General features: G+C 44.2%; 1 protein-coding gene across 1 annotated transcript in view; it reads right to left on the bottom strand.

Annotated features, from left to right (window-relative positions):
* Window positions 1-12772, bottom strand: part of galntl6 (polypeptide N-acetylgalactosaminyltransferase like 6) — an 821073-nt gene that overhangs the window by 5591 nt on the left and 802710 nt on the right. The window contains exon 11 of the mRNA XM_033018312.1: window positions 2505-2654. Within this exon, the coding sequence (XP_032874203.1) occupies window positions 2505-2654 (150 nt within the window). The remainder of the gene's footprint in view (window positions 1-2504; window positions 2655-12772) is intronic.

The raw sequence follows: 12772 nt of genomic DNA, 5'->3' as shown, positions 1-12772 counted from the left end.
TTGTACATTCTCCCTGTGACTGCGTGGAGTTTCTCCGGGTCCTCAGGTTTCCTCCCACATTCCAATGACCTGCAAGTTTGTAGGTTAATTGCCTTCTGTAAATTTTCCCAAATCTGTAGAACTAGGGTGTATGGGTGATTGCTGGTCGTCGCAGAATCGGTGGGCCAATGGGTCTGTTTTCATTCTGTATCTCTAAACTAAACTAAATTAAACTAAACTCAGATTGTTGGAGCTATGAGGCAGCGCCACTGTAGTGCCTCTCTATGTTTCGTTACCTTTTAACTACTCTACAGGTTTGCCTTTGGAATGCACTTGCATTGAATTCAAGTATAATTTAAATGATAAGGCCATACAATTATAACTCAGATGTCAGGATAATGGGACAATTGGAGTATTGCCAGTATTGCTGTGTTTGCAGAATTACACCGTTATGCCCATATGCATGATCCATGGGCAATATCAAGAGAAACGGTGCTTGTACAAAAAAAACGGTTCATGTTAATTTAATGCTGATTTGAGAGTTTCTTGGAGAACATGGAACATAGATGAGCTCAGCACAAGAACATGCCCTTCGGCACGCAATGTTGCGATGCTGGCTCGAAGGGCCAAATGGCCTACTCCTGCACCTATTGTCTATTGTCTGTGCTGCACTTAATGCCAAGCTAATATCCTCTGCTTGCACGTGATCCATGTCCTTTCATTCATATGATTTTGTAGTCCATGTACCTATATCCACCGGCCTATCTAAAAGCCTCTTGAACACCACTATCGTATCTGCCTCCAACACTACCCCAGGCAGCACATTCCAGGCACTCATCAACCTCTGTGTAACAATAAAACCTGCACCGTGTATCTCATTTAAATTTTCCCCCTCTGAAAATAGATATAATGCTAAAAAGGCAGCATCAATCCAAGTGTGGCTGAGAGGGACACTCAGTGAAAATAAAAAGGATCATAGTTAAAGCAGCAAAATACACAACGTGCTGGAGTTACTCAGCAGGTTAGGCAGCTCCTCTGGAGAAGGTGGTGCCTGACCTGCTGAGCTACTCCGGCACTTTGTGTCCCCTTGTGACCATGATTTCCAGAGATGCTGTTTGAGAACGTGAGGACACAGGTTTAAGGTGAGGGGGAAGATTTAATAGGAACCTGTGGGGTAACTTTTTTATACAAAGGATGGTGGGTATATGGATCGAGCTGCCGTGGCAGGTAGTTGAGGCAGGTACTATCACATAGTTTAAGAAACGTTTAGACAAGTACATGGATAGGACAGGTTTAGAGGGATATAATCCAAACGCAAGCAGGTGCGACTAATGTAGTTGGGACATGTTGGTTGGTGTGGGCAAGTTGGGTCGATGGGCCTGTTTTCGTGCTGTAAGATTCTATGAGCTGCTGAGTTACTAGTCTCCCTATACTCCCTATGCTTACTATACTCCCCATAAGCTCACGACTCTGCGGCCAAATTCTGTTAAAACTCCATTAATATTTGTTGATGATATAACTGTCATAGGCTAGATCTCAAACAATGATGAGGCCATGTACAGGAAGCAGGTCTGGAGTTTAATAGCAAGTTGTCAAGACAACAGCCTCTCCCTCAATGTCTGCAAGATGAAGGAGCTAGTCATTAACTTCAGGATTGGGGTAGAGTAAATGTATCAATGGTGCTGAATTAAAGATGGTTGAAAACTTCAAATTCTGAGGTATAAATATCAACAACACTTTCTCCTGGTACAACTGCATTGATACAATGGCTGAGAAAGCACCCCTACACCTCTACTTCCTCAGAAGACGAAGGAAATCTAGCATGTCTCCAAAATGTCACAGCTTGGAATACTGAACATTGACGGTGGAAGCATTGTCAATAGCACACTCCATTGTCCCTAGGCCTCTGCTTTACATCTGAAGAAGGATCCCGATGTGAAACATTGACCAACTGAGTTACTCCAGCACTTTGTGTCTTTCTCTACTTTAAGATGTTCCTCCGAGTCTGAGTGAATACCTCATTTGTCTTAGGGCCAGGTAGTGTGTAGAAACACAGCCACGAAGTGCGGTGATTTAAGGGCCTGTCCCACTTGGCCGTCATTTGCGCGTCACGCAGATGGCGCGCAATGATTTTGTACATCCCAAAATCCTGGGGCGCCGCGCACGACCGCGCGCCACTGCGTATGTCACCACGCACCATGCGCGCGCAATGCGCACCATGCGCGCATCACGTGCGTGTCACGATGCTTAAATGATGTCGCGTAAATTACGCGCAAAAGACGGCCAAGTGGGACAGGCCCTTTACCTGTTTGTATTAAAGAGACTATTGGAAACCAAAGGTAGACAAAAATGATGGAGAAACTCAGCGGGTGAGGCAGCATCTATGGAGCGAAGGAAATAGGCGACGTTTTGGGTCAAGACCCTTCGATAAAAATTGGAAACCAAAGGTATTATTGCTTCAGAGAAAGGTAGCAGGGAGTGGTTGTACGATATCCTGAACCACTGCGTACAAGGGTGTTGCTTACCTTCCGATAGCGCCAGTGTTGGTTGCCCTTCATACCGTGGCAGTCGTACAGAGTGACAAAGCTGCTGTGGGATATAGCATCAAAACAGAACTTCCTGGTGTGTAGTGGCTCTCCAGGCCGAATGTCCTCTCGCCAACCAAAGGTGAATATCTGTGGTCAAAGGAGATGATATTACAACCACGATACGCTGAAGCTGGGATGATCTGCTACCAGCATTCATGCAGGTTAAGACAGTAAAGATTGAAAGAAAACAAATTCAATTAATTCGTCAATGTGTTAGTACATAAACTTCGTTATTTTTAGTTTAGAGATACAGTGTCAGAAGCAGGCCCTTCGGCCCACCAAGTCCGTGCCGACCCCAATCACCCCATACACTAGTTCAATCCTACACTCTCGGGACAATTTACAGAAACCAATTAACCTACAAACTTCCGCGACTATGGAAGGTGGGAGGAAATTTAGTTTAGTTTAGTTTAGTGATACAAAGTGGAAATTGGCCCTTTGGCCCGTCGAATAGCAATCACCTGTATACTAGTTATATGTTATCCCAGTTTTGCATCCTACACACTGGGGGCAATTTACAAAAGCCAATTATCCCAAAAGTCTGCATGTCTTTGGAATATGGGAGGAGACCAAAGCACCAGACCCACCAAAACCCACGTGGTCACAGGGAGAACGTGCAAACTCCATAGAGACAGCACCCAGAATCAGATTTGAACGTGGGCCTCTTGCAATGGGATGCAGTAACTCTACTGCTTTGCCACTGTGCCGCCCGCTAAGTAGTACTTTCAAATTGTAACAACATATTCATATAGCACCTTCAGTGGACTGAAACATCTCAAGGCATTTTGCAAGAGTTTTGACCAAAGAGAATTTGATGCCACATGAAAAAGATTATTAGAATATGCTTTATAGAGCATATTTGTGGAGTAAACATGGATGCTGAGGCACAGATGTTTCAAGAGGGCATTCCACACCTTTAGACTTTGGCTGCTGAAGGCATGTCGATCAATTATGGAGAGATTAAATTTAGAGTTAGAGGCTGGAATTGCAAGAATATAAATACATGTGATGGAGGAGACATTAAAAATAGAATCACAAATATATGCGTCATCAAGAATAGATATTACAATCAGTTAAATTGGTTAGATGGGTGAATGGGGCTTGATGTCAGTTAGGACCCAGGCAACAGAGTTTTAGATAACCACATATTTACTGTGGTTAGAATGTGGGTAGTCTGTTAAGATTTTGGAGGCACAGTGGCGTAGTGTTTGATTTTCTACCTTCCAGCACCGGAGATCCAGGTTCGATCCTGACTACAAGTGCTGTCTGTACAGAGTTTGTACGTTCTCCATGTGACCACGTGGGTTTTCTCCAGGTGCTCCGGTTTCCTCCCACATTCTAAAGACATTCAGATTTATAGTTTTGTAATAATTTACTTCTGTAAATTGTCCCTGTGTTTATCTTTGGATAGGTATCCATTCTGACGAAGGGCCGCGACCCGAAACATCATCTATTTCTTTTCTCTAGAGATGCTGCCTGACCTGCTGAGTTACTCCAGTATTTTGTGTCTATCTCTAGAGTTACTAAGCCTGGAAACAAGCGCTTTATTCCAACCCGCCCATACCGATCAAGATCCCAACCTGACCTGGTCTCATTTGTCTAAGTTTGGCCCATCTCCTTTTGGACCTTTCCCGACTACCTGTCCAAATCTCTTTACATAATTGTATCACCTCTACCACTTCTTCTGGCAGCTTATCCCATTTCCTCACCGTGATCTGTGCAAAAAAAATTTCCTTGCGTTTCCCTTTAAATCTTTCCCCTCTTTACACCCGTGCCCTCTAGTTGTAGATTCCTCTTCCCTGGGAAAAAAAGACAACTCACCTCATCTATGCCCCTGTTGATTGTATCAGTCTTGTCAGTCTCAGCATCTCTTGCTCCAGGGAAATAGTCCCAGCCTATTTAACTCTGGCAACATCCTGGGGTGAATCATTTCTGCATCCTATTTAGCTTGATCACATCCTTCTCATGGTGTGGCAAGCAGAATTCCACGTGTGGTCTCATGACCATCTTGTATAGTTGTAACATGATTTGGCAACTCTTGCACTAGCTAATGAAAGAAGGTTCTCCACCACTCTGTCTAACTTATTACCAACTTTAAGAAACCATACCCTTGTACCGCTGATCTTTCTATTTACAACACTCCGTTGGCTCCGGTATATGGCCTGTCGAGGTATAACTTCCAAAAATACATCACTTCGCACTCGCCTGAATTAAATTCCATTTGCCATTTCTTTGCCCATTTCCCAGCTGATTCGGATCCTGTTGCAACCTTCGACAACTGTCTTTACTGCCCACTACATCACCAAGTATGTTTGAGTTTCTTGTTATATGCGATATGTTATATGAGAAGCAGATGCACTGACAATCTTGCTTGCAGCAATGTCACAGGCAAGCAAACCATACTATCCATACTTTCACACTACCCTGTCTAAATGAGTCACCAATTTCAGTGCCACAGTGAACTTAGTAATCATATACCTACGTTAGTTATATAGTCATTTAAATCATTAATATATAGTAAACAACAGGGGATGCAGCATTGATCCCTGTGGCACACTGCTGGTCACAGACCTCCAATTTGTAAAAAAAACAACCCTCCACTGTTACTCTTCCACCAAGCTACATTTATAACCAATTCGCTCTCTCACCCTGTGTGATCTAATGTTCTGGACTAGCCTACCTTGGGAGTGCTGCTGCAGGATTCCCAAAAAGGTTAATTTACCCACACCAACCAACATGTCTCATCTACCCTAGTCCCACCTGCCTGTGTGGCCCGTCTCCCTCTAAACCTGTCCTATCCATGTACCTGTCCAAATGTTTCTTAAACGTTGCGATATTTACCTCAACCACCTCCTCCGGCAGCTCGTTCCATACACCCACCACCCTTTGTGAGAACATTTTACCCCTCAGGTTCCTATTAAATCTTTCCCCCTTCACTTTAAACCTATGTCCTCTGGTCCTCGATTCCCCTATGCCGGGCACGGGACTCTGTGTTCACCTGATCTATTCCTCTCATAATTTTATACACCTCTATTAGATCACCCCTCATCCTCCTGCGCTCCAGGGAATAGAGCCCCAATCTGCTCAAACACTCCATAAAGCTCAGACCCTCGACTCCTGGCAACATCCTCACAAATCTTCTCTGCACCTTTCCAGTTGCACAACATCTTTTCTATAACATAGCGCCAGAAATGAACACAATATTCTAAATGCGGCCTCACCAACATCTTATATAACTGCAACATGACCTCCCAACTTTTATACTCAATATTCTGACTGATGAAGGCCAATGTGCTAGAAGCCTTTTTGACTACACTATTTACCTGATATGCCACATTCAATAAACTATGCACCTACATCTCTGTATTCCCCAAGGCTCTCACTGGATTCCAGCTGCCCCTCCCTGACATTGGCCTCCTTATTTTCCCTCCACACAGCCTCAATATTCCTCGTCGACTAGGGTTCTTCAATCCTGCCAGTTCTGCTGTTCATTTAAGTATTAGCTAATCTTAGCTGCATTCAACAGCTTCCTTCCATTATTGCTGTGAACTAACAATAATCTCAATTTTAAATTTCCAGTTGACCTTCAGCCTGAAAGGTTTGTTGGTGCGTGTACAGATTTCCATCAGGCTTTGTGTAAGGAGGTGCTTCCTGGAATCGCACTGGTCCAGTTTACCTCCAGTTATAAGTATATTTTTCTGGGGCTCTCCCTCCCTAATGTTTTCACATTGTGGCACAGTGGTACAATTGCTGCCTCATAGCGCCAGGGACCTGGGTTCTTGTTTGTATGGAGTTTGTACATTCTCCATGTGACCATGTGCATTTTCACCGGGTGCTTTGGTTCCCACCCACATTCCAAAGACGTGTTGGTTTGCAGGTTAATTGGCTTCTAAAAATTGCCCCCAGTGTGTAGGATAGAACTAGTGTACGGGTGACCAGCGGTCATAGCGGACTCGGTGGGCCGAAGGGCAAGTTTCTGTGCTGTATTTCCCAACCAAACTAAACAAAACTAAACTAAAGGAAAACGTTTTTGGCTGTAAACTCTCTCAACACTAAAGGGAATACGTATCCAACACTAAAGGAAATGCTGTTCTCGAGGGATCACAAATCTGGAAGAGATTTAACACATCTGGTCAGTTAATGTTTTAGCTAAATGGTTGCAACCAAACCGTTGCAGAGTTCCCAGGGAAAGTTGGGTGAACTAGGATGAGCTCAAATCCCAACCTGCACCAGAATATTAGTAATCCTTATCTGGAAAGCCCACTTGCAGAGTCAACCTTTTATTTTCTTCTCAGTGCAGCTTCAGGGTGGTTTTAATATTTTTGTTAAGGCAGCCCACCAAGTGGCAGCAGAAAATACGTTAGACCTTGTCGCTATTTGCACCACATCCCAACCTGTTGCAATTCACAACTCCTGAGCAAGCAGTTTCATGAATCAGTTTGTCCTCAACTTGCCTGCAGGAGTAGCACAGTGGTGCAGCAGTAGAGTTGCTGTGCTGCACAGTGCCAGAGATCCGGTTTCCTCCCACACTCCGAAGAGGTTTGTAAGGTTAATTGGCTTCTGTAAATTGCCCCTCGTGTGTAGGATAGAACTTAGTGTATGGATGATAGCTGATCAGTGAGGACTTGATGGGTCGAAGGGTCTGTTTCCATGCTGTATCTCTAAAGTATGCTAAACTATCTTTCAATGAGGGATGGAACTGCAAATGCTGGTTTACACCGAAGATAGACACAAAATGCTGGAGTAACTCAGCGGGACAGGCAGCAACTTAATAAAGTTTAGCGGGCATTTAACATTACTGGTCGGTTTTCCTTAGTTCTGAAAACTCCAATGAGCCAATTAAATTGCCCGGTCAGCAAAGGAGTTTGCCTACGGCTACGTCGACTGCCTATAACTACATGGCGACCCCACTACCACTGCACTACATGTTCAAATGAACCATGTCGACCAATTTTTACTCGCGGAAAACATTTCAGCATGCTGAAACATTTTCCTCGACCAAACTGAGGCCGCGAGTATGCGGGAACTTCTCTCGAGCATGAAGGAGAGTTCCAGTGACCTCCTAGGACCACGCGTCGACCATGCTGCGAGTTTGTGGCGAGCGCAAACTCTTCTAAACTCGCAAATTAGGTCGCCGCAGTGGGACAGGTCGTTTAAGGTAAGTCAATCCAGGAGCAATTGGAGGCATTTTAAAGGGAGATTAAAGGGATTCAAGATAAATGTTTTTCCCATTAGAAAATGAATTGATCTCCCAAATAATCAGCTTCCCGAAGGTGTGGTTGAGGACAAAAATGGATGCCAAGAATTTAATTGAGCTGAAAGTCTAAAAGAGTTTAGAAAGAGCATAGAGCAGGTACGAAGTAAAACCATGAAGTAAATCCAAATTAAAGTGTTATATACGTATAAAGATCAGGTTTGATTGCGGTGAGAGCAAAGAATATTTTTGTGAACACTGCCCAGTCCATCACCGGTTCTGACCTCCCCACCATCGAAGCGATTTACTGGAGTCGCTGCCTCAAAAAAGCAGCCAGCATCATCAGTGACCCACACCATCCTGGCCACACACTAATTTCACCCATGCCATCGGGAAGAAGGTACAGGAGCCTGGGACCTGTAACATCCAGGTTCAGGAACAGCTTCTTCCCTACAGCCATTCTGCTATTAAACACGACAACCTCAAATAAGCTCTGAACTACATAGACTATTATTGTTATTATTGCACTATTATTGTTTGTTTTAACTGAACTTTTTTTCCCTCTTGTTTGTTATATTGTTCACAGTGTACTATGTTTCCATATTCTGTTGTGCTGCAGCAAGTATGAATGTAAATGTTCTATCTGGGACATATGACAATAAAACACTCTTGACTCTTGGATAAATTGTGCGTGGAGGCAGTGAAAATGTAGAAACAAGGAACGAAGAAGGAACAAGAAACAAGAAGCTGGTTAATACGGGACCCAATACACATTTCACGACACCAATTGGTGTATGTGACTAATAAAGAACCTTTGAACCTTTGAACCCTTCTGAAACATTACCCGTCCATGTTCTCCTGAGATACTCCCTGACCTGCTGGGTTGCCCCAGCACTTAAGTGTCCTCGTGTGGAAGCAGTGGATGTGGATAAGATTCTTAGTGAATCAATTATAACTGAAGGAAGAGACGGTGCCAATGTTGTATTTAAAGGAAGTTAATATGATATATTGGATGGGATAAACATCATTAAAGTGACAATGTAAACATGGTTTATTATCTTTGCAAATAGATATATTGCCAAGCCCGGATAAAATTAACCCGGGGCTATTAAAGGAAGGAGGGGGGGCGGGGTAATACAGAGCGTTTGACTACATTTTTCAATCCTGTCTGGCTTCAGCAGCAGTAGAGCATTTTATGGAACAGTCAATGCTATACCTTTGTGCGCAAAGGGAGGAGGGAATACACCAGGCAATTACAAGCGAGGCACATTCTCCTCTGAGGTGGGAGGATTATTGCAACCCAGTCCAAGACAAAGGTTAAATCTTCCTTTGGAAAGGCACGGATTAATCAGCCTGAAGAAGAGTCTCGACCCAAAATGTCATCCATTTGCTAAAAGGCACTATTCTCGTTCGACTCTCCTTGCCACCTCAACCAATTGAAATCAAATTTGTCAAACAAATTCATGCTGGCTGTCCCTGATTAATCTGAAGATAGGCAGAAAACGTTGGAGTAACTCAGCAGGTCTGGCAGCATCTCTGAAGAGAAGAAATGGGTGACGTTTCCGGTCGAGACCCTTCTTCATTTGGACCCTGTCACATGGATAAACTCCATACAGACAGCGCCCATAGTCAGGATTGAGCTCGGGTCTCTACCGCTTGTCAGGCAACAACTCTACCGCTACGCCACTGTGCAGCCCTTGGTCTCTCACTTTTTTTAAATCTCAGAGAGAGGATGCCAACAAAATTCACACCCTTGTGATGGGTGGGTGAGGGTTGTACGGCCATGTAGCGCCTTTCAATGAATCAATATTTTCAGGTAGAGATGAATGCCCTTTAGCCTCTGACATTGCCGACCAAAAATGACCTGCCGAGATCTTCAAGTATTTTTATTTTTAAATTTAATGAGAATTTCCAGTTGTTTTGGTTTTTCAAGCTCTGGGTGAATTTATTTTCCTTGTTTCCTGTTGATTTTTTCTGCCAACGACTGTAAATCCCTGCTCGTAGAAACAAGGAACTGCAAACGCTGATTAATCCACAAAAGGATACAATTGCTGGAGTAACTTAGCAGGTCAGGGAGCATTTCTGGAGAACATGGACCGGTGACGTTTAGTTGAGTCTGGCTGAATCGGGGTTCCAACCTGAACCATCATCTACCCATGTTTTATAGAGATGCTGCCATTTCCGTTGTGTTAAGCCCCTGTCCCACTTAGGAAACCGGAATGAAAACCTCTGGTGACCTTACGCCCCTCCCGGAGGTTTTGGTTACTCTCCCTAATGGTCGAAAATGGTTTCCGCATAGTCGAGGCTTCCTCTATGTTCCTGCGATTATTTCAACCAATTCAAAACCGGCCTCGACTAAAAATAGGTTGCGGTTTGGTCGAAGCCAGTGGAGTGGGGTTGCTATTTACTTACAGGCAGTCGAAGGCAATCTCCTTCGCTGACAGGCCATTTTGATTGGCTCATTGGAGTTTTCAGCAAAGATCCTATAGGATCTTTGGTTTTCAGGACCTAGAAGAACCGCCGAAAGGTAAAATGCCCGCTAACTTTATTAAAATTCTTAAAACTGTCCCCACTCCTTCTCCCCCCCCCCTTTCTCTCCCCTTCCCCCCCCCCTTTCTCCCCCTTCTCTCACCTTCTCTCTCCCCTTCTCTCTCCCCTTCTCTTCCCCTTCTCTTCCCCTTCTTTCCCCTTCTCTCCCTCCCTCCCACGCTCTCTAAAGGACTTACCGTGCGTGTGGCAGCCATTTACCTTCCTCTTCATCGAGCAGACAGTGCTCCTCCGCTGTCCCTGGCCCCCACCTTCGCGATGTGTTTGCGTGTGTGTGTGTGTGTGTGTGTGTGTGTGTGTGTGTGTGTGTGTGTGTGTGTGTGTGTGTGTGTGTGTGTGTGTGTGTGTGTGTGTGTGTGTGTGGTCGGTAGCAAAGATCCTGTAGGATCTTTGGTCAGTAGATGCAGCTCACGCTTCGGTCGAGGCTTTCCAGGCGAGTGACCAAAACCTCTGGCGACTCATGGAAACCTTGGGTGGGGCGCTAGGTCACCAGAGGTTTCCGTTCAGGTTTCCTAAGTGGGACAGGGGCATTACTGTGCACTTTTTGTCCTTTTGTGTAAATCTCATTCCCTGGTTTTAGACTCCTCTTCTAGTTATGATCATTTTATACACAGTTAAGACTTTTCTGCCCCAAATAAACAACCCTTGCCTATCTTATCTTTCCCCAGACCTACAATTTTGCAGTCCTGGCATTTGTGCGAGTCTTCTCTGCTCTATCTCCCATGTAATCGCATGTTGTCTGTAATGTGGTGACCTTGTGATCACAGACAAGGGAGAGTGAGCACCCATTCATACTAATTCTATGTTATTCCACTTTTGCAGCTACTCCCAACACAGGAGAGGCGATTTTACAGAGGGCCAATTAACCTACAAACTTGCACGTCTTTGAGATCTGGGAGGAAACCCAAGCACCCGGAGAAAACCCATGGGGAGAACATGCAAACTCCACACAGACAGCACCCGAGATCAGGATCAAATTGGGTTTTTGTTGCTGTGAGGCAGCAGCTCTACCAGCTGTGCCACTGTGTTCTATGATTCCATCCTGTTTAATCTGTGCGTAATGTCAGGGACATATGCCACAAACTCTCTCAATTGGCCTCAGGAGAAAAATAAACAATTCACTAATTTATGGATTACTTAAAAAATATACTATTGACAGCCCTCCAATATTATTAGTACTATAACAAAATTTTAAAGAATTTGGAAGTATAATAACAACATTTAAAAGACATTTGAACAAGTACATGTTTAGAAATAGTTTAGAGGGATATGGGCCAAATGCAGGCGGGTGGAACTAGTGTAGATGGGGCATCTTGGTCAGCTTGGGCAAGTTGTACTGAAGGGCCTGTTTCCACACTGTATGACTCTATGACTCCTTGACTTTCATTATTATGTATTACAGATGCATCATTTTCAGCAGATAAACCCATAGGAACCTTTTGTAACACTCAGGGAAAAGTTGCCAATAATATTGTTGGCTTGAAATTCACACCCTGGCTGTTACATTTAGCAATTGAACCCTTTCCAAATCAAAACCCAAACAAGGATCTCAGTTCAAATTTCCATTCTTAGGGATAGGTCTCGTGTTGTGTACCGCACATGAAAACAAAGTAGAGTTAGGTACATCTGTGCACATGCAAAGAAGGCAAAGCTTATGCAAATCTATGTCATAAAACATTGCTACATGCGAGATGCTGCTTGAAACATAGAAACATAGAAACAGAGAAAATAGGTGCAGGAGGAGGCCATTCGGCCCTTCGAGCCAGCACTGCCATTCATTGTGATCATGGTTGATCGTCCCCTATCAATAACCCGTGCCTGCCTTCTCCCCATATCCCCTGAATGAAATATATTTGTAAGAGGAATTTGAGGAAGAACATTCTTGCTATTGAGGGAGTGCAGTGTAAGTTCACGAGGTTAATTCCCAGGATGGCAGGACTGTCATATGTTGAAAGAATGGAGCGGCTGGGCTTGTATGCACTGGAATTTAGAAGGATGAGAGGGTATCTTATTGAAACACAAAAGAATATTAAGGGATTGGACACGCTAGAGGCAGGAAACATGTTCCCGATGTTGGGGGAGTCCAGAACCAGGGACCACAGTTTAAGAATCAGGGGTAGGCCATTTAGAACAGAGATGAGGAAAATTGTTTCATCCAGAGAGTTGTGAATCTGTGGAATTCTCTGCCTCAGAAAGCAGTGGAGGCCAATTCTCTGGATGCTTTGATGAGAGAGTTTGATGAAGCACTTAAAGATAGGGGAGTCAAGGGATATGGGGAGAAGGTAGGAACGGGGTACTGATTGTGAATGATCAGCCATGATCACATTGAATGGCGGTGCTGGCTCGAAGGGCCAAATAGCCTACTCCTGCATCTATTGTCTATTCTATTTTGCAAATAGGTGAAGACTATTTAACCAAAAGCCTCTCTGCTGTTCAATCAAGTTGGAGTGCCTCAGAGGAGGTT

Source organism: Amblyraja radiata, chromosome 3 (assembly GCF_010909765.2).
Source record: "Amblyraja radiata isolate CabotCenter1 chromosome 3, sAmbRad1.1.pri, whole genome shotgun sequence".
Lineage (NCBI taxonomy): Eukaryota > Metazoa > Chordata > Chondrichthyes > Rajiformes > Rajidae > Amblyraja > Amblyraja radiata.
The sequence above is the reverse complement of the archived record's forward strand: the minus strand, read 5'-3'. Positions and strand labels throughout refer to the sequence as shown.